The sequence below is a fragment of the Vulpes vulpes genome, chromosome 1 (genome assembly GCF_048418805.1).
Source record: "Vulpes vulpes isolate BD-2025 chromosome 1, VulVul3, whole genome shotgun sequence".
Lineage (NCBI taxonomy): Eukaryota > Metazoa > Chordata > Mammalia > Carnivora > Canidae > Vulpes > Vulpes vulpes.
The window spans coordinates 115,196,963-115,217,179 of NC_132780.1; the positions used below are offsets into that span (position 1 = coordinate 115,196,963).

The following is a 20,217-nucleotide window of genomic DNA, read 5'->3' on the forward strand; positions in this document are numbered from 1 at the left end:
ACATGTGCTTATTTCTGGTCTCTATTCTGTTCCATTGATCTATGTGTCTATTTTTGTGCCAGTACCATACTATTTTGATTACTACAGTTTTGCAGTATATCTTGAAGTCTGGACTTGTGATATCTCCAGCTTTGTTCTTTTTCAAGATTGGTTTCACAATTCGAGGTCTTTTCTGGTTCCATACGAATTTTAGTATTTTTTGTTCTATTTTTGTGAAAAATGTTATTGGTATTTTGATAGCAATTGCATTGAATCTGTAAATTGCTCTGGGTAATATGAACATTTTAACAATATTAATTCTTCTAATCCATGAGCATGGAATACCTTTCCATTTGTTTGTATTTTCTTCAATTTCTTTCATCAGTGTTTGATAGTTTTCAGAGTACAGGTCTTTCACATTCTTAGTTAGGTTCATTCCTAGGTATTTTATTCCTGTTGGTGTGACTGTAAATAGGATTGTTTTCTTGATTTTTCTTTCTGCTACTTTGTTATTAGTGTATAGACATGCAACTGATTTCTGGGTATTAATTTTGTACCCTGAAACTTTACTGAATTCATTTTTTATTTTTAATATTTTTTGTGAAATCTTTAGGTTTTTTTCTGTATAGTATTATGTCATCTGCAAATAATGACAGCTCGCTTTCTTTACCAATATGTCTGTCTCTTATTTCTTTTTCTTATCTGATTGCTGTGGCTAGGACTTCCAGTACTATGTTGAATAAAAGCAGCAAGAGTGGACATCCTCATCCTGTTCCTGATCTAAGAGGAAAAGCTATTTTTCACCGCTGAATATGATGTTAGACATAGGTTTTTCGTATATGACCTTTATTACATCAAGGTATGTTCTCTCCAAACCCACTTTGTTGAGAGTTTTTATTATAAATGGATGTTGGAATTTGGATGTCAAATGCTTCTTCTGCTCCTATTAAGGTGTATGATACTTACCCTTCATTTTGTTAATGTGGTGTATCACATTAATTGATTTGCAAATATTGAACCACCCTTGTATCCTGAGAATGAATCCCGCTTGATCATGGTGAATGATTTCTTCAATGTTTTTTGACTGTGGTTTGCTAACATGTTGTTGAGGATTTTTGCATCTATGTTCATCAGAGATATTGGCCTGTAGTTATCTCTTTTTTGTAATGTCTTTGGTTTTAGTTTCTGGGTATTTCTGTTCTGTTTGCAGTATATGATACTCCTCCATATGTTATCCAATTTAATCCTCAAACAACTCACAATTATCATCTTGCTGAGTGAGAAAGGTGAGAAAATTGAGGCTCAAAGAGGTGACATAATCTATCCCAGATGAAGCATCTCTAAGCAGTAGACCCAAACCTCATACCTAGAGTCCATCTCTTTCTACTACACTGTATTAGAAAAGTTCATTAAAGACTTTGTAGACCTCACAGGAGAGAGCAACACCAGATGTTCAGAGAGGTCATTATCAACATAGAGTGACAGTAACTTCTGTGTGTCAGTCTCTGCTCTCAAAGAACTTAGAATTTAGTAATAGAGTTAAACTAAAAGTAAACCATTTCTGTTATATAAATTTAAGTACTCTTTAAAAGTAATTGTACCTAAATTTAGTAATAAAAACCTAAGTGTGTATTATCTTTACTTACATCTTGATGCAGACTTCAAGGAGCTCAGAGACCGCTTCCCAGGACTCTTTGATCTATCTAATCTCTCCCCATAAGAATCCTGATCACCTGGTTCTTTCATTTCCTCTGCAAGCACAAAATTGAGACAGCTGTGAGATAAAAATCATTTACAGATATTTTTCTCCTAAAAAATTCCACAAGCACCAAACAGCATGTGTATTGATAACTGTATGTTTGCAGAGTAACCGAGATGACTTCACCAGCAGGAGGTATAGCCACCAGCCAAGAGACCTCGCACAACAGCAGAATATAGTCAGTCCCTTTTTCTAGGCCAAGTTACTGCAGTGCCATCTGATTTCCCAGAAGCCTGCAGTGAAATGCCATTCCAGTCCATCTTTTCTCTAAGTATTCCATCATTAAAGTTAACCCCCTGCCATCCTTTCTTTGGTTCATCCCCTCCATTTCCTCTTCCCATCATTTAATTCCCCTGGTGTTACTAATTAATTTCGATTTTTAAATATTTGTTCAGGGCACCTGCTATGTATCAAGTCTTACAGTAAGCACTAAATTATGGTACTGAACTAGAGATGTGATTTCTAACTTTGTGGAGCTTGTTGCTTAGAAAGATAGATATTAGGGGCACCCAGGTGGCTCAGTGGTTGAGCATCTGCCTTTGGCTCAGCTCCTGATCCTGGGGTCCTGGGATCGAGTCCCACGTCAGGCTCCATGCAGGGAGCCTGCTTCTCCCTCTGCCTATGTCTCTGCTTCTCTGTGTCTCTCATGATTAAATAAATAAAATCTTTTTAAAAAGAAAAATATTAAATGAGCAATTAAAATATCATAAATGCTACAAAAAGGAAAGAATAGGGTCCTGCGGGCATGTCTATTAAGATGCTTAACCCATGTCCTTAAGCTCAGGAAGAGGTATTTGAGACAAAGGTGATGAATAGAAGTCGGCCAGGCCTAGAATGGACAGTGTGTGTTAGGCAGAGGGAAGTTGAGAGAGTGAGCTGTGTCTGTGAAGGGCTGAAGGCAGTCTGTTGTGAGAGTAGGAGAGTGAAATGGGCGGCGAAGAGGAGGCCAGCAGCAGATTATAGAACTGTCTCTAAGCTTTTGCTAAGGAGTTTACAACTTAATTTCTATGGCAATTGAAAGTCACTGACAGGTTTTAAGGAGGGAAGTGACACAGCAGGTCTTCCCTGTCCTCTCTCTATTGCAGCTCTTCATCTTTGAAAGCACCTGCTATGTCCTCCTTGTCAGTGTTTGCTTCTTCACACCGCAATATATCCTCAACATCCTTCTATGGCAAGGCTGGCAGACAGAACAAAACCACAGTTCTATTTCACTCAGATTTGTGTTTTGATTTAGGTTTGAATCACAATTTGGCCACATAACCTCTACATGAACTCCTCAGTTGTAAATGGGAGTGAAATAAAAACAACTTACAAGGCTGCTATGAGAATTAATTGAACTAATGTATTGTTATCCCTTCCCGGTCTCTAAAGAAAGGCTAGGATGCCAAAACCAGATAGGATACACACTACATGATCAGTGGAGAGGTCCTCTCATCTGGACCTTGGAGGCCATTCCATCTGTTCTCTTGCAGTGACGTCATAATGATGCCCTGTCTTGATTTGGGGGACAATAGTGCAGGGTCCAAATGTTTTTCTTAAAAGCTATTATTATCAAGAAAGATGGCACTAAAATGGCACTTATGTTATTAAACTGTTTAGCACTCTAGAAGCCATTTTTCTGGGTTACAGGGATGATGATTTACCTTTTAAAAAGTTTGCGTGGTTTTTTTTCCCTTAGTTGTTCTCCCTTTCCCCTTCCTTCCTTCCTTCCTTCCTTCCTTCCTTCCTTCCTTCCCTCCTTCCTTCCTTCCCCACTTGATTGTAAATATACACCCACTGGGGTTGAGAGGCATGTAGGAATCAAATGACAGAAAAATTTTAAGTAGCAAGATCTTTTAAAATCCAAATTCTATCATCCAGTATGTTTCCTTTTCCTTCCAGTTTGGATATGCAGGCTTGCTTTCTACCTTTATACAAGTCACTGATTTGAAAATAATGAAATAATTATAATAATGAAATAATTTTTTTAAAAAATCGATATCACAGGGTAATTTCAGTTATTGCAGCGTGGTTGCAAATGATCACATACTGTGGGTAAACTTCTTCAAATAGCTACAAACATATCCAAATGCCATTTTCTCCCTCTCTTTCAAGGTTCTTCATAATGTAAATTTACCAATTCAATTCTTAAAACTACTGAGCACACTTATATCAAATGGCATTATGCTAGGCATTGCAGAGGATACAAAAATGAGCAATAGAGAGCCCTTGGCCTTAAATGCTTTACAATCCAGGAAAAAGAAATTGACAATTCTCTTTTAATATAGTCTCAGAATAAACTTCTCTAAACCACCGATCCACATCTGAAGCTGACCAGAACAAGGATGATCTGAAAGTCTTGACTAAAGAGTGACAATAGCTAAAGATTTTTCCTTAATAAAAAACAACATTTAAACTGTTGGAAGGAAAGTGGGTTTTGCCAACTGGGTTTGCCAACAAAAGTAAACTCATATTCTAGTGTTGCTAATCAATTAAGATCTGAGAGAAAACTTTTAGTTTGCAATTTTCAGTAACACTTCCATCAATAAATAGGTATTGCTTCAGTTCTCTATTGCTGTCATACAAATTTAGCAGCTTAAAATAACACCCATTTCTTATCTCACACTTTTGTGGGTCAGAAATCCAGGCACACTCAACTGGTTCTGAGTTTCACAAGGTCAAAACAAGGTGTTGGCAGAGCTACTTTTATTTCTGCAGGCTCTGGGGAAAAATCTATTTCTAGGCTTATTTAGATTATTAGCAGAATTCAGTTCCACGTGGTTGTAGGACTAAAGTCCCTATCTTCTTGTTGGCCATAGGTCAGGAGTTGTTCTAAGTTTCCAGAGGCCACAAGGCTCATGGTCCCCTTCAAAGCCAGCAATGGTAGGTCAGTTACCTTTCAATGATTTCAATCTTATAGTTTTTCTTTTCTGCTTCCTACCAATAAAAGCTTCATGAGATTATTTTCTATCTTCTAGTCTTCTCTTTTCCAAATACACTTATTTTTCACATATTATAACTCAACATTAATAGCATATATATTCTAATAAAGAGCTTGTAAGACCTAATAAATTTACTTACAAGTTTATTATAAGATGAATAAGAAATAATTACAGTAAATAATTATGGTAACAATTATGGTGACATCATTCTGTAAACAAAGGGTTTAAACCAAAACCAAAGGTAAATTCGTGTCAAGACAAAAGTATGCTCTTTATCCCATGCTATTATAAACAACATATTCCTCAAGTGGCTAATGTTTCCACGCAATAAATTTTCATATCACAAACACAGTTACTATCAGGTTGTGTGCAGTATGAGAGAAAATACTGGAACCCAAGGAATTTCCCGAATGTTCCGAACTAGCAACACTGGATAAAAAATACTGAGATCTTTTCTCGGCTTTCCTGGTTCAGAAAGGGTGGCTGAAGAACCTGTGAAATGTAATTGAGGTGAGGTAAGGTAAGGTGGGAGGAGCTCCTGATCTTCTGGGGATTAGCAGTATAAATGATGAGATGGAGTAAAGTGGTTTTTATTTGGTTGGTTGGTTAGGTTTAAGATTGTTTAGAATAAAGGGATTGGAAAGTTGTAACCTGCTAAGGCTTTGGAGCCAGAATGGCTTGGGTTCATATCCTAGTTTGGCCAGGATCAAGGTTAGTGTGGCCAAGAGCCAAGTCTGTAGCACCCCTGAATCCTTAGTCCTTTTATATATAAAATGATGATAAATAAGGTTGTCTGGCATAGTCAGAAGTATTCAAATGTGATCTTTCATACCCATAGTTCTCAACACCAGCTGCCCTTTGGAAAACTTTCATAGCATACCATTCTCAGACTCACACTCCCTATGTAATTCTTTTGTGCAGCCAAAGATAAGAAATTGGGGTTAAGGACCAGGGGTTTATATAAAGCACATAGTAGGTACTCAAAAATGGTAGTTGTTTTTAGCATAACTACTACAAATTCTCTCCAGTACAGCCAGGGCTCAATAAATGTGACCACGGAATCTTCAGAGAGTTGAAAGAGGTCCAACCTCTCACCCAGTGAGAGCCACACATCAACATCGAGCTCAGCACCATTAGAAGAGCAGTCTGGTGTGTGGGTCAGGCTGAGAACTGGCTAGCGTCTGACTGTGCTTACAGCCTGGTTCCCCTTACTATACCCCTGTGAGGTGTTACACAGGTGTTCAACTTCTCTGAGCCTTGCTAGTCTCCTCTGCAAAGTTCAGTACCTACTTCAAAGGTTGCTCAGAGATCTCACTGAGTTAATACGGTAGAGCTTTAAGAACAATGCCTGGCACATAGGCACTCAGTATGTAAACTGGATGAAGGGATTAATGTATTCATTCCCGAGTAAATGAATGGAACACTTCAAAAGACGATCAGTTGGCTTCGGTTTAAACATTTCAGGTGGGATCCCTGGGTGGTGCAGCAGTTGGGCGCCTGCCTTTGGCCCAGGGCGCGATCCTGGAGACCTGGGATCGAATCCCACATCGGGCTCCCGGTGCATGGAGCCTGCTTCTCCCTCTGCCTCTCTCTCTCTCTCTCTCTCTCTCTCTATCATAAATAAATAAAAAAATAAAATAAATAAATAAACATTTCAGGTAAGCAAGAAAGCACGTTCTGTTAATGCTCAGCTGTAGTTTTTAGTTCATTTGAAATCTGCCTCCCTGCAACTTGGGTCCATTTTGCCCTTATTCTTCTGGGGACATTTACAACGCTTTCTTGTGTACTTATAACCATTCAAATAATTGTAGCTGCTTTACTTTTCTCCCTAGATCCTCTCTTTCCTAGCTACAGCATCCCAATGCTTTCAATGATTCCTCACTAACCAGGTTTCAACTCTTTTCTGTATCCTGAGAGCTCAAAGAAGTTCGTTCCCAAATATCTCTCCCGATTTTGTATTTTCTTTGAAGGATCCAGACATTTTCCAAAAGAGATGAACTGTTACTCTACCCTTTGGGAACACTGTATTCCTTTAAGGCAGCCTAATATTACATTATCTTCTGGGGGTGTGTGTGGGGGGTAGGCTCATTATATACTGACTGACTCATCATAATTCTGGTTGTAACCAACCATAATAACTACACCATACTTTGTTCTCAACCATTCCCATCTCATACAACTGAACTAGCTAGGTTTAGGAGTCTGTTTGAAGAATTACCGTTTTTTTTTTTTTTTAAAGAAAAGGTTTTATTTATTCATGAGAGACACAAAGAGAGAGAGGAAGAGATATAGGCAGAGGGAGAAGCAGGCTCCCTGTAGGGAGCCCAATGTGGCACTCGATCCCAGGACCCCAGGATCATACCCTGAGCTGAAGGCATACAGACGCTCAACCACTGAGCCACCCAGGCGTCCCGAACTACCTTAAACGTACTTTTATTAGAGTCAGGTTAATTGATCCAGCCCATGGCTAACTCACTGAATAGGCTTTCAAGTTTTGAGTCAACCCTGAGGAAGCATAAAGAAAAAGAAAATCATAGTACAGTGGTACAAAGGCATGTGTTGTTGCCAGAGTGGTCCCTAAAGCAACATTACTTAGATTCATTCCCCAGATTCCAGGGTCAGTCCTCAGCCTCACAAACTCAGACACTCCATCTCTGCAGTGTGCCAGAGCTGGCCGTGTTAAGACTCAGCGATGGTCCTTGCAAACAGATGCTCGGTTTTCACTTAACAATGTGAAACACCACTGTGCAAAGACTAATAATAGTCCGTGTATTTTGAATGTTTACCATGTGTCAAACAGTTCTAAGGAGTCTGCACACACTGTTTCATGCATTTCTCGAAATAACTCTAGGAGTTAGGTGGGACTTACAGACGAAAAAGCAATTACCCTGAATCTCGGCCTCTCACCCATGCGATTGGTTTCTGTGTCCCATTGCCAAGCGAACAGTTACTGAGACTTTTGAATTCATCCTCTCCCCTCTACTCCCACGGTCACACCCTCGTGTGATTACGTTGTCTCACCTGTACCATTACCACAACCTCATACCTTGTCTCTGCCTTTTCTAGTCCATCTCTACCCTGCCTCTTGTAATTCCAAAACACAGCTTTCAACGTGCTACTCTTCCTCTTCTAAACCTTTCATGGTTCCTCCTTGCCACAGGAATAAGAACTCAGCTTCCAGGGCGCCTGGGTGGCTCAGTGGGTTAAGCACAGGCCTTCAGCTCGGGTTCTGATCCAGAGGCCTGGGATGGAGCCCAATCTGGCTCCAGCGGGGAGTCTGCTTCTCCCTCTGCCCCTCCCCCTGCTCATTCTCTTTCTTTCTCTCTCTCTCTCAAAAATAAATAAAAACCTTAAAAAAATAAAATAAAGGACTCAGTGTCCTTGACATGGCACAAAGAACCCTCATCTTCGGGTCTGAGCTCATCTCCTGTCACTTCCCCCTTCCTGCTCCCTCCTTAGCCCCTTCTCCTTCTCAAAAGTCTTAGTGGCCACCTGGGACAACTCACGATGGGCTGGACGCACTGAGCACCTGTGTGCTACTTTAGCTACTTGGATGCCGCAAGTATTTACCGGGCACCTACTGCAGTGCCATGAATTTGCTCCCTACTTTGCCTGCAATATCCTATTTAATTGTAACAAGAACCCCACGAAGTAAGCATTGCCAGCTTTCCTTTAAGGGATCAGGAAGCTGAAGGTGCAGAGGGGTCAACCCCACAAGTGTGGGGCGAGCTGGTTTGCTTGGCCCCGGCACCTAAGCCGCTTCCCCAGCAGGTCCCTGCTTCGGGCTGAGCCCCCTAACGGGCTCTCCCGGGGTCCCCCACCCTCCCGCCCCGGCCGGATGCGGAGCTCCCTGCAGCCAGGAACCCTGCCCGCTGTGTCCACAGGCTCTAGCTCCGTGCCGGCCGGCGCTGGCCCGGCCTAGGAGAAGTCCAGGTGGGGCCGGCCGCTCCCGGACTGGCCCGCGGACCGGGCGGACCCGGCGGCCGCCGGGCCCAACTCACCCGCCGCGGCGCGTCGCGGGTCACTAGCGGCCCCGGCTCCGCGTCCCCGCGTCCCGCGGTCGCCAGGCAACGCCGCCCCGCCTCCCGGGGGCGGAGTCTGCTGGGGCGCGGGGCGCATGCGCCGCCGGGGGCGGGGGCGGGGGCGGGGGCGGGGGGGGGTGGGCCTCCGGGAGCCCTGGGTCTGCAGGCGGGGCACGGGCTGCAGCCGGACGGAGGAGCCCAACACTCCATCAGCTTGTGACCTCGCTTTGCGTCTGTGTCAAGCTTATATTATAATTATCCCAAGCATTTTATATTGGTAAACGAAAGGACCTTTGGATACTTAGCTACCTGCCCCGTAAGTTAAAAAATAGCCTAAAGGGGCCGTGATCGCACGATCATCCGCAGAGATACACCACGAAGTCTTTTTTATTTCGTTATTTTCCGCTGTTACCCCTGTTGGCTTCTACGAGGAAATGATTTTATGTCGTGGGAGCCTTGGACTCCTGAGGCCCGGCGAGCAGGTATAGGCCTTCCTGCACGGACCTGTGGCCCTGAGCCGGGCCCTGAGCCGGGCACTGAGCCGCGCTGTGCCGATCCAGCCCTCAGTGCTGGAAGCTTAAGTGCCTAAGGTCACTGGCTACCACACCCTGCGTTAAAACCACCATATTGTCCACGTGAACTACTATTACCCTGTATGGTAACGAACTGGAATTTAAGTAAAAACTTTAAGAAAAACCAGCTACAATATTGCAATAAGTGACCAAGGAACTTAGAAGGAGAATACATAAAAGGTTCTTAGAATTAAGAAAAAAGAAGGTGGGGACGCCTGGGTGGCTCAGGGGTTGAGTGTCTGTCTTCCTCTTAGGGTGTGATCCTGGGGTCCTGGGATGGAGTCTCACATTGGGCTCCCTGCATGGAGCTTGCTTCTCCCTCTGCCTGTGTCTCTGACTCTCTCTCTCTGTCTCTCATGATAAATGAAATCTTGAAAAAAAAAAGAAAATCCTGACAACTTAATTTTTCAAATGGGCAAAGGACTCTGAATACTTGCTTCACTATATCAAAGGTGTGGAGTGGCCAGTAAACACAGTAGTGCTCTGGGAGAGGCACACCAGAGTACACATACACTGCACCCACCAGAATGCAAAAAATTTTAAAAACTGCCAGCACCCAATATGGAAGATGTGCAGCCATTGGAACTCACATAATGCTGGCAGAAATGTAAAATAGCATGACTTTGGAAAATCATTTGGAAGTTTCTTTAAAAGTTTAGCATATACCAAGACATTCCATGCCCAAAAGAAACAAAAACTTACGTCCATACAAAGGGGGACATAATATTCATAGCAGCTATATCCACAATAGCCAAAAACTGGAAAGAAACTCAATGGCCATTGACAGGTGAATGGATAAGTATCCGTTTGATGGAATACTACTCAGAAGTAAAAAGAAGAAACCGATACATACAACATGAATCTCAGTTATGGTGAGTGAAAGAGCCAGACACAAAACAGTCCCAGGTCCGATTCGGATTCCTTTTAGATAAAATGTAAACAAATCTATGATGACAAAAAGCGCATCACTGGTTGCCCAGGGCAAAGGGAGGGATATACTTTAGAGACAGGAAGGACCTTTGGAGATGATAGAAAATGTGTCTTGTGATGGTAGTTTCATCTGCCAAAAGCCAATGAATTATTCTCCTTAAATTTGGATGCAGTTAATACCTAAAACACTATTTTCACTGTTGTTTATTAAATGATATACCCAGGGTGTCTGAAAAGTCAAGAAACATAGGATAAACTTATTTTTAAACAGCATATTACATTTTCAACGTTCTCAAAATGTATTTTTTTCACTTCCAAACATCTTCAGGTGAAGTACCTCTAAATTTAAAGCATTGGGTCCAAGTGTTAATCTGAGAAAACCACAAAAAATTCACTACATAATATCTCAAAAAACACAGAGGAAATAGTGTATTTATTCGCACACCAAAAAACTGGCAGTCATCATTACTGAATGCTTTTTGTGAGTTAGGTCTTGTTCTTAACATTTTTACATAACATGTCTGACTCTCAAATGTGAAAAATAATTAATTTACCCAGGGACACAGCCCAAATGGCAAAAATGGCATTTGAATCCAAGCTTTCTGATTAATGTGCTTGCAGCCATAGCACTGTACTAAACCAACTATTTTTTTCTAAGTTAGGAAGAGTTCAACAATTATTTTTTAAAGAGGGGCACCTGGGTGACTCACCCTGTTAAGCATCTGACTCTTGCTTTCGGCTCAGGTCATGATCTCAAGGTCATGGGATCAAGCCCCATGGAGTCTGCTTAAGATTCTCTCTCCTGGGATCCCTGGGTGGCTCAGCGGTTGAGCGCCTGCCTTCAGTGCAGGGCGTGATCCTGGAGACCCGGGATTGAATCCCACGTTGGACTCCCTGCATGGAGCCTGCTTCTCCCTCTGCCTGTGTCTCTATCTCTCGCTCTCTTTCTCTGGGTGTCTCTTATGAATAAATAAAATCTTAAAAAAAAAAATTCTCTCTCCTTCTCTCCCCCTCTAGCCCCCACCTATACCTCCCCCACTCACATGCTCTCTAAAAAAGAGAGCTTTGAGTCCTGGCTTTACCTCATATACTCTGACATTAAGCAAATTATTTTACTACCAGAGCTCAATTTCCTCATCTAGAAAAGGGAAGTGGGTGGCATTCAAACATGTCTGTTTTACTGTGAGACCTTAATGAGATATTGGGGATACTTCAGCTCAGCACAGTGCCCACCACAGCTATGGCTCAATAGAGATTGCTGTTATAATTATGGTGCTTCCATACCATGCTCACTGTAAGATAGCAGCATAGTGCAGCCTTTGTAAAAAGACTTCCTATGTCCCATCCCAGGGCCCCCATGCCCAAGTTGTGTGACTTAGAGAGGATACTTACCTCCTTGTACCTCAGTTTCTTCACCTGCAAAAGGAGAATAGTATCTACCTCATAAAGGTATCATAAACTCATGAAAAGTAGCTAAAACAGTGCCTGGCACTGTAAATAATTATTAAATTTTGCTAACTTAAATGGTCTCCCTATACAGCACAGGAATAATTGTATCATTAACTGTGGATCTGATCATCACTGTAGTTTCTCTCCCAAGCAGTAAATATGGAAAACTGCCAATTTTATTAAAGTTTAGCAAGTGATTAGCAGTTTCCTGGGGAATTTTTAAAATTTTACTATTTTTCAAAGATTTTATTTACTTGAGAAAGAGAGAAGGAGAACACAAGCAGGGGGAGAGGCAGAGAGAGAGAGAAGCAGGCTCCCTGCTGAGCAGGGAGCCCCAGGACAGGCTCAATCCCAGGACCCTGGAATTGTGACCTGAGCTGAAGGCAGTTGCTTAACAGACTGAGCCACCCAGGCACCCCTAGGGCATTTTGGAGAAGTCCTATGTTACCCAAAATCTTGAGTCTAAACACAAGAAATACAAGTAATCTGAGTTTGAACTGGGAAAGTGAATACGAACGTAGTATATCATCAAATATAGCAGAGTTCACCCCTCTGCAATGCTATATCTGGAGCATGCATCAGAATCACATGAGGGGCTTATTAAAACAGACACCAGAGTTTCTGATCAATGGATCTAGGGTAGGGCCCATGAATTTTCATTTCTAACAAGTACCCTGGTGATCCTGACACTGCTGGTCAGAGTTCATCATACTTTGAGACCCACTGGTGCAGTTGGCTCTGAATGCTGATAAGGAGGGCCCAAAGTAGTGTAATTAAAACCCAACATGCACAATTTATGATTTGGGGATGATAAATATCTTCATAATGTTTCCCAGGCTTCGCTAACTTAAATGATGGAGTCATCTGAGTAGATGCACTGGAATCATCTGAGGAGGTTTCTTAAAATGCTGATGTATAATGCCCTGCCTCCAGAGTCTTAAGTTACCTGGTCTGGAGTGAGACTTGGGCTACGGGAACTTTAGAAGGTCCCTATGTGAGTCTAATGGCAGCCAAAGCTAAGAAGCACTGCTTTAGAAAGCCTAAGATAGCAAGCTCTTTTCTCTGTATCTATTATTCTTGAAGTTTTTTAAATCTACTTTTGAAGCTTATCAACAAAAACAAATATTAGCAGGATGGATATTTAAATTATCAGTTCCACAGGTTGCCAGTGAGCACTGGTTCTCAATTCTGGCTGCACATTAAACCACCTTAAGCAGCTTTTTAAAATGTCATGTCAAGGGCTCACTCCCCAAGTAAACAGTTTGGTCTTTTTCAATGCTCTCAAAGTTGAGAATCATTGCTTTTAAAGTTTAAAGGAATATAAGGGAAAAAAAGGAAAGGGCCAACCAACTGAATATTAAGAAAAAGATAAGTCCAAAGGACGCATTCACACAAAATCTTGCCATTTGCAATAACATGGATGGAACTAAAGAGTAGTATGCTAAGCCAAGTCAGCCAGTCAAAGACAAATACCACATGATCTCACTCACACGTGGAATTTAAGAAACAAAACAAACGAGCAAAGGGAAAAAAGAAAGATACAAACCAAGAAACATATTCTTAACTTCAGGGAACGAAATGATGGTTATCAGCATGGAGGTGGGTGGGGGGATGATGAGATAGGTAATAGGGATTAAGGAGCACACTTGTGAGGAGGACCCGGTGATGTAGGTACATGCTGAATCACTATATTGTATACCTGAAAACTAATATTACATTGCATGCTAACTAGCTGGAATTTAAATAAAAACTTCAAAAAAATTAAAAAAAAAAAGAATGTATTCACAAACCAAGCAGATAACTTGACATGTCAATAATATTAGGAATGGTATTAAAATGGTTTTATATTCCAGACAGGGATAGTATTTATTAAATACCAAGTTTCAAAAAAGTGCAATAAAGATGGAAAAATCTGCAATAATGCAAATGAATATAGATGACTTCATGTAAATATAATCAATGATAACAGAGAAAAATTTTATTTTTGCCACCACAATGAAGAGGAGCAAATGAAAGTTGCAAAGGACACTTCCATAGAATAGGAATAATTGCAGGAGGAGGGACAGTGTTGTCTGAGAAAATTCCCCAAGTAGTTTCAATGTGTTTCCCTGTCCTACTCCCTACTATACCAGGTTGAGAATTCCTATCCCACAGTGAAAAGACAGAGATCATTTAAAAAGCAATTTTAAAATAAAAACCATTGTCTGTCTAAAATTGCTTTTTAAACAGGTGCCTTGAAGAAAATACTTTTTTAAACAGGTGCCTTGAAGAAAACTACCCTGAATGTGTAGTAGATTCAAGGCTTGGAAAGCTGACAGCAACCTTTTGTACCCATTTCTGTTTCAAACATTAAATATACCAATAAATCAATGTTACTGCATTTAGAAATGAGCTATGATCATTATTTATTTGATATATACTACCATTATTGATGACATTTTCACATTTAAAGACTATAGAAGAATTTTATTATATATACACCACTCTGAACTGCGTAAGCAAATATAAGCAAATGCTCCCACACCTACTTTTTAAAGCTGTACATTCCACTTGATGGAAAAAGCCAGACAATAGTGACCTCCTCCCAAAAAGAAATCAAAGGGAATGTTAAATTTTTCTGAAAACCAGACTTTAATGACTCAATGCCTTTTTACTATATGTTATATGCAAAACGACTTAGTTCTTCAGAAAAAAAATAGAATACATCATTTAAGATATACGAGGCCAAAAATACTTGAAAAAAGATGACAAAGTAAAAATGTTTTACTCAGAAAAATTTTACAATATTTATGAAGTTATTAAAATATAAAACTTCAACTTTCCTATAGTCAAAATTTTATTAACATGTTATACATTGTTAGTTGTTGGAAATTTCTTTGAAAAGATCCAAGATTTAAATAATTGCTTTATTCTTTGTTTCTTAAGTACTCAGTCACAAGAACTTTGCAGGTTTTATCTAAAAGGACATGAAAACTTGAAAGCAGGAGCCGGGAAAAGGGAGTGGAAGCTCAAGAATATACTACTGAAAATAAAATCTGTACAACTATCTTTACTTATGACACGTGGGTAGAAAGAGCAAACCAGCCTTCTTCGTTCTGTTTCTCAATCTGTTGAACAAAGATGCAAGATGGATTTAGAAAGTAATCAGAAACATAAGCCCATCAAGGTTTACAATTATTTAGACCAAGTACATAGAACCAAAATTATCCTAGGTCATCAAATGGTACCGGAAATTAAATTGCTATTGGCAGTTTTTATTCTCTAAGAGTCATTCCCAAATAACTGATTCCCTGATTAACAAATCCCCTTACGGATAGAGGAAACTTAATTTTTAAATAAAGGATAAATCTAGTATTATAGGTACAACCTTTTTAAAATAACAAAGCTATTTGATCATAGTAAATTAAATTTATTACTAGATTTCAGAAACTATCAAATTATATAAAATAATCTACTTCAAAACTTTTTCAGGGGCACCTGGGTGGCTCAGTTGGTTAAGTGTCCAACTCTTGATTTCCGCTCAGGTCATGATCTCAGGGTTGTGGGATCAAGCCCCACGTCAGGCTCTGCACTCAGCAGGGAGTCTGCTTGAGGTTCTCTCTCGGCTCCCTCTACTCCTACCCCCACTTGCACGTGCTCTCTCTCTCTCTCTCAAATAAATAAATCTTTTAAAAAAAATTGTTTAGGATATAAGAAACCGCAAAAGACAAATCATCTATTGCTAGATAATTGGGATATCTGAGATTATCAATTAATCTGGGTTATAAATATTCAATATTTACTGAAGCATTTACTATTTGGTCTAATCTACAGCAAATCAGAACTCATGAAGAATATATATGACATTGATTACCCACAGCTTCTCTAACCAGTGGCACACTCAGATACAGCTTACTAGGGTAAAGTGACAAGGAAAGTGGCTCATACAGCCACAGCAAGCACTGAGGGAACCAATATCTCAGTTTATCTACTACTTCAAGGCACACCTGTATGTCCTGCTGCATTACTGGAATGCTCTGCATGAAACAAGTAATTTCCAGGGTATGGAATCCTATTGAATTTTATCTTATTCCTTAGCTATCCCAGAACAAAAAAGAAACTATTTGGCTTAATATTTTTTTCTAGGAAAGGTGAATTAGAAATTCCTTTCTTCTGAGAATTTTATGTCACCTTTAGGATAACAAGAATAATTGATTAGAATGGAAATCACTAAACCAGCCACTTTCCCCTCCACTCTTCTGACTCCTACACACATTTCACAATTACATTTTATCACATACCTTTGCTCTTGGATTAACAGGTGTGAATCGCCCACTTCCTGTGGTGGCGTTTAATGGAGAACAAGAATTACTAGTAGCCCCTGATGATCTATTCATGAGAAATAAAAGAGAGTGGGAGAGTGATCTACCATCATTAACCTTCAAAAATTATATAAGACTGACAGATCTCAGTATTGACAAGAGCCTGAAAAAGAATGGCTGAGTTAGGTCCAAATGAGGTCAATTACTTGTAACATATCTTTACCAACCGAAGTTTTTTGTTTTGTTTTTTTAATTAATAGACTTCCTTTTTTAGAGTAGTTTCAGGCTTACAAAAAGACTAAGCATAAAGTACAGAGAGCTTTAATATAAGCCTCACCTCCCCCACACAGTTTCCCCTATTATTAACACCTTGCATCAGTCTGCTACATTTATCACAACTGATAATATTGATACATTATTAATTAAATATTCATAGCTCACATCAGGGTTCTCCCTTTTGTTATACATTCTATGGGTTGTGACAAGTGTATAATGATAATATCCACCATTTTTTAACATTAAAGATGAAATCTGCATGTGCAGGGGTAGGAGAAGAGCCAGGCTGGAAGAGTAAAGAGCCTGAGAACAGCAGTGCAGTGTAGTGGTGAGTAGAGTGTGGACTCAAGAGCCAGGTCCGTCCTCAGTGCCACCATTTCCCAACCATGTGACCCCTCTAGGCAAACCACTCAATTAGCTCAATGAACTTCAGTTTCATTTACTGCAAAGAGAAAAAATACCACTCGTCAATTTATCTGCCCTGTCATATGTTACCTTGTAATTTTATAACCCATAAACTGCTCTATGTTTTATTATCTTATTTTTGTTGTCAATAGCCAACTCACGCTGTTCTACCTAAAGCCTGTCCCTCACTTCTCATCTTTCTCCCCAGAAATTCTCTTTTCCAATTACTTTCTCTACAGAAGTGGGTCTGTCTGAACCTAAGTCAGATACCCTGTACTTTCACAAAGAGAATAAAACATACCACATTCTTGATTTCTTTAAGTAACTATTCACATTGTAACCCTACCTTCTTGTATTTATCCCACTGGTAGGAGAGATAGTACTGCATTTTGAGCTTTCTGGGGCTTCTGCTCCTGGAATAGATACCTCAATTGTCTTCTTTCCTCCTTCTAAAATATAAAAACAAATATTAGTTTCATTATCTTTCATTAAAATAAAAGTAAAAATTTAACTTGATTTCTATTTTACTGCAAATTTCACATTATAAATTTGGAGGTTCTTTCTATATTTTCATTATGGCCCACAGACACCCTTGAAGAATTTTTTTCAAAATGAACTGTGAGACAAGAAACTTTAGTTACTAGTGTCAATTCAGTAGCATGCCAGTTCATAGAAAGCCAGAACCTTCAGACAAGTAGTATCATGTCAGATCTGGACGTGATAAACAGAAATTAAGAGCTAGCCCTAAAAAACTTGAGATTTTTGTCAAAAACAGCTTATAAAATTTTCAAAAAAATTAAGTTTTTAAGAAAAAGGAAAATTTCTTAAGTCATTCAATTAAACTTTAAAACCTCTAAATCTGGGCAGCCCCAGTGGCGCAGCAGTTTAGCGCCACCTGCAGCCTAGGGCGTGATCCTGGAGACCCGGGATCGAATCCCACATCGGGCTCCCTGCATGGAGCCTGCTTCTCCCTCTGCTTGTGTCTCCGCCTCTCTCTCTGTGTGCCTCTATGAATAAATAAATAAAATCTTTAAAAAAAAAAAATAAAGTAAAATAAAACCTCTAAATCTATTATTAGATTCCTAAAGGTATTAACTTTTAAGAGGGGAAAGTTGGCTGAAGAGCTTATATAGCCATTGGCAAGTATAACTGTTCATTTTCAATATTTCACAAGTAGGTTATCAATTAAGAAATATTTACTGTCTACTAATCAAAGACTTAAAGTCTATCCTGGGCAGTTTCAGAGAGGCTCCTATGAATCGCTACTAAACACCTGTGATTTCCAGGGCTTTAGTGGGTAATGAAACCATGTTTAATTGTATAACATATTACTCCATTACCCTAGAAAACAATAGAGGTTTTGCATGGCATATGATTTTTTATATCTTTGTCATCACAGCCGTGATGGTACCCGTGAAACCAAGAATTTTACTTTTAAAAAGGAATATCTTATAAACACTAGAATGAAAAGAACACAGGTTGCAAATTTACCAGTTTGCTTTAGAACTTCAGACAAATCACTTAACTTCTTTTCCCTCAGTTTACTAATGTATCAAATAGCTATAATATGAGCTCTACTTTCAGGGTGTGTGGAAAACTAAATAAGATAATAGAAATAAAAGTACCTTTAACCTTAAAGAACAATTGAAATAGAAGATGTTAAATGTAATTACAAAATTATTCTTAAGAGTGTTTTGCTTTATTCTTCTTCACTGTACTAATAACATTCTTCACTGCACTAACATTATCTTATAATGCTGGACAGGGATTTGTCCTGTTCGAAGCAGTTTCCCCAGGGCCCAGAGCAGTGTGGCAGGTAATAGATGTTCAAAGGTATTGGGTAATTTAATGTATTTATTCTAATCAGAGTTGCCTCTAGGCTTCATGACTATGAAAAATAGCAGACAAAGCTGTCATTTGAAGAAGTCTAGGATAAACAAAGAGAAAGGGCCCTGGGGAAATGCATTATCAGTCATTTTCCAGTAATTTTCAAAAAAAGTCTGCTTTCTAGGTCTGAAGTTTCAAAAAAGAAATGATTTGTAACTGAGAGAAAAAGTCTTATTGGCAAAGGAGAGGTGGGTGGGAGGATGGTGAAACAGGTAAAGAGGATTAAGAATACACTAAGTAATCCCTGAGTAATGTGTAGGATTGTTGGGTCATTATATGGTACACCTGAAACTAATATAACACTGTATGTTAATTATACTGGAATGAAAAATGTTTTTAAAGTCTTATTGGCAAATACCTTAAAGACAGCCTATTTCAACCAGCCTCAGGACAGATGAATCCCTCTAAAACACCAACACTTGAGCACCTCAGGGAACACATCACTTACTGATATAATTATTTTCTATTCCTCACAATTAGAAATTTCTTTTATACTGGGCCAAAATTAGTCTCTCTATAGCCTGCATGCAGCTCTCTTCCTTCAGGGTCTTAGTAATTCAATTTTTGCCAAAGAACAACTTAAGATCTACTTCATTTCATCAATGCCTTTTTGAATGTAAATATTATGACAACTAGGGCAGCGCTGGTGGCTCAGTGGTTTAGCACCGCCTTCAGCCCAGGGCCTGATCCTGGAGACCGGGGATCCAGTCCCACGTCAGGTTCCCTGCATGGAGCCTGCTTCTCCCTCTGCCAGTGTCTCTGTCTCTCTCCCTATGTCTCTCATGAATAAATAAATAAAAATTTTAAAAAATATATTATGACAAATCATTTTTTGGTTACTATTCTATTACTCAGAATCCCCTCTAGTTTTCCCATTTCCATACGTAATAACAGAATGGAAAGTTTAATTCACAAATGAAAATGTTTTAATTGGTTTTAACAAAATAACTTGTAATTTGTTGCTGATGAAATTCCAAATTATCATTTTGATTCTAATGTTTTATATTCAGCCACTGCATATGTCCTAAGTGAAACATACACTGTAATGAATTCCATTTACACACTGGGCAACTTGGGAACTCAGACACCAAAGATTAACTACAGGCACCATGGAACAGCTTTCTACCAGGAGACTGGCCTTCTGTGACTTAGGTCTGTTTCTTTCTATGTAAAACTGAAAGCAATGAAATATATGCTTTGAGATTTATTTCAGCTTAATATATACTTGCAAAATCAAGAAAGTGAAAACTCTCATGTATCTGACTTTGAAATCATTAATTTGTGACCAACCAGTCCATGCTCTGAGAGGTGACGGAATGGGTGATACTGTTGGAGAGGAAAGATTCAAACCAATAAGTTTCTGCTGCTCTATTAACTGCAAGAGTTTTCCACGAGCCTCCATACTCTGTCGATTCAATTCTGCAATCCGTTCCTCCATGCTACTTGGTATTAGAGGTTGTGCTGCTGGAAAACTCTAAAGGGGGGGGGGGGGGGGGGGGGCACAAATTCCACATTAAAAATAATCCACATAATTTTGACTTTTTGTAAAAATTAACTCTTCCACTAAGAGCCACCTAGTTAGTCTTCGCATCCCTTACTATATGTATACTTGAATAATAGGCAAAGAATAAAATCTATAAGTCATTTAGTGGAAAAACTAGGACTCAACTAAAGGGATACTAAGCCTCCTGATACTGGTACCATGTAAGCCCTCTA

The 20,217-nt window shown here is 39.6% G+C and overlaps 2 protein-coding genes across 39 annotated transcripts in view; both read right to left on the reverse strand.

The window, feature by feature from the left end:
* Nucleotides 1–8,740, reverse strand: part of CFAP44 (cilia and flagella associated protein 44) — a 124,786-nt gene extending 116,046 nt beyond the window's left edge. For 3 of the 5 annotated variants that reach the window (XR_011994687.1, XM_072723148.1, XM_072723160.1), the window contains exons 1-2: nt 8,661–8,740; nt 1,626–1,730 (exon numbers count right to left, since the gene is read on the reverse strand). Coding sequence is in view for 3 of the 5 variants with exons in the window: in XM_072723148.1 (XP_072579249.1) it covers nt 1,626–1,725 (100 nt within the window). In the remaining 2 variants the exon portion in view is untranslated. The remainder of the gene's footprint in view (nt 1–1,625; nt 1,731–8,660) is intronic. The other 2 variants (XM_072723155.1, XM_072723153.1) reach the window with 2 other exon arrangements.
* Nucleotides 8,741–14,012: 5,272 nt separating this feature from the next.
* SPICE1 (spindle and centriole associated protein 1) overlaps nt 14,013–20,217 on the reverse strand; it is a 58,653-nt gene continuing 52,448 nt past the window's right edge. For 27 of the 34 annotated variants that reach the window (XM_072723284.1, XM_025990061.2, XM_072723424.1 and 24 more), the window contains 4 exons: nt 19,792–19,975; nt 16,961–17,063; nt 15,913–16,000; nt 14,013–14,739 (listed from right to left, as the gene is read on the reverse strand). In XM_072723284.1, the coding sequence (XP_072579385.1) occupies nt 14,686–14,739; nt 15,913–16,000; nt 16,961–17,063; nt 19,792–19,975 (429 nt within the window). In that variant the 3' untranslated portion in view covers nt 14,013–14,685. Of the gene's footprint in view, nt 14,740–15,912; nt 16,652–16,960; nt 17,064–19,791; nt 19,976–20,217 lie in introns of all 34 variants that reach the window. The other 7 variants (XR_011994713.1, XR_011994712.1, XR_011994711.1 and 4 more) reach the window with 1 other exon arrangement.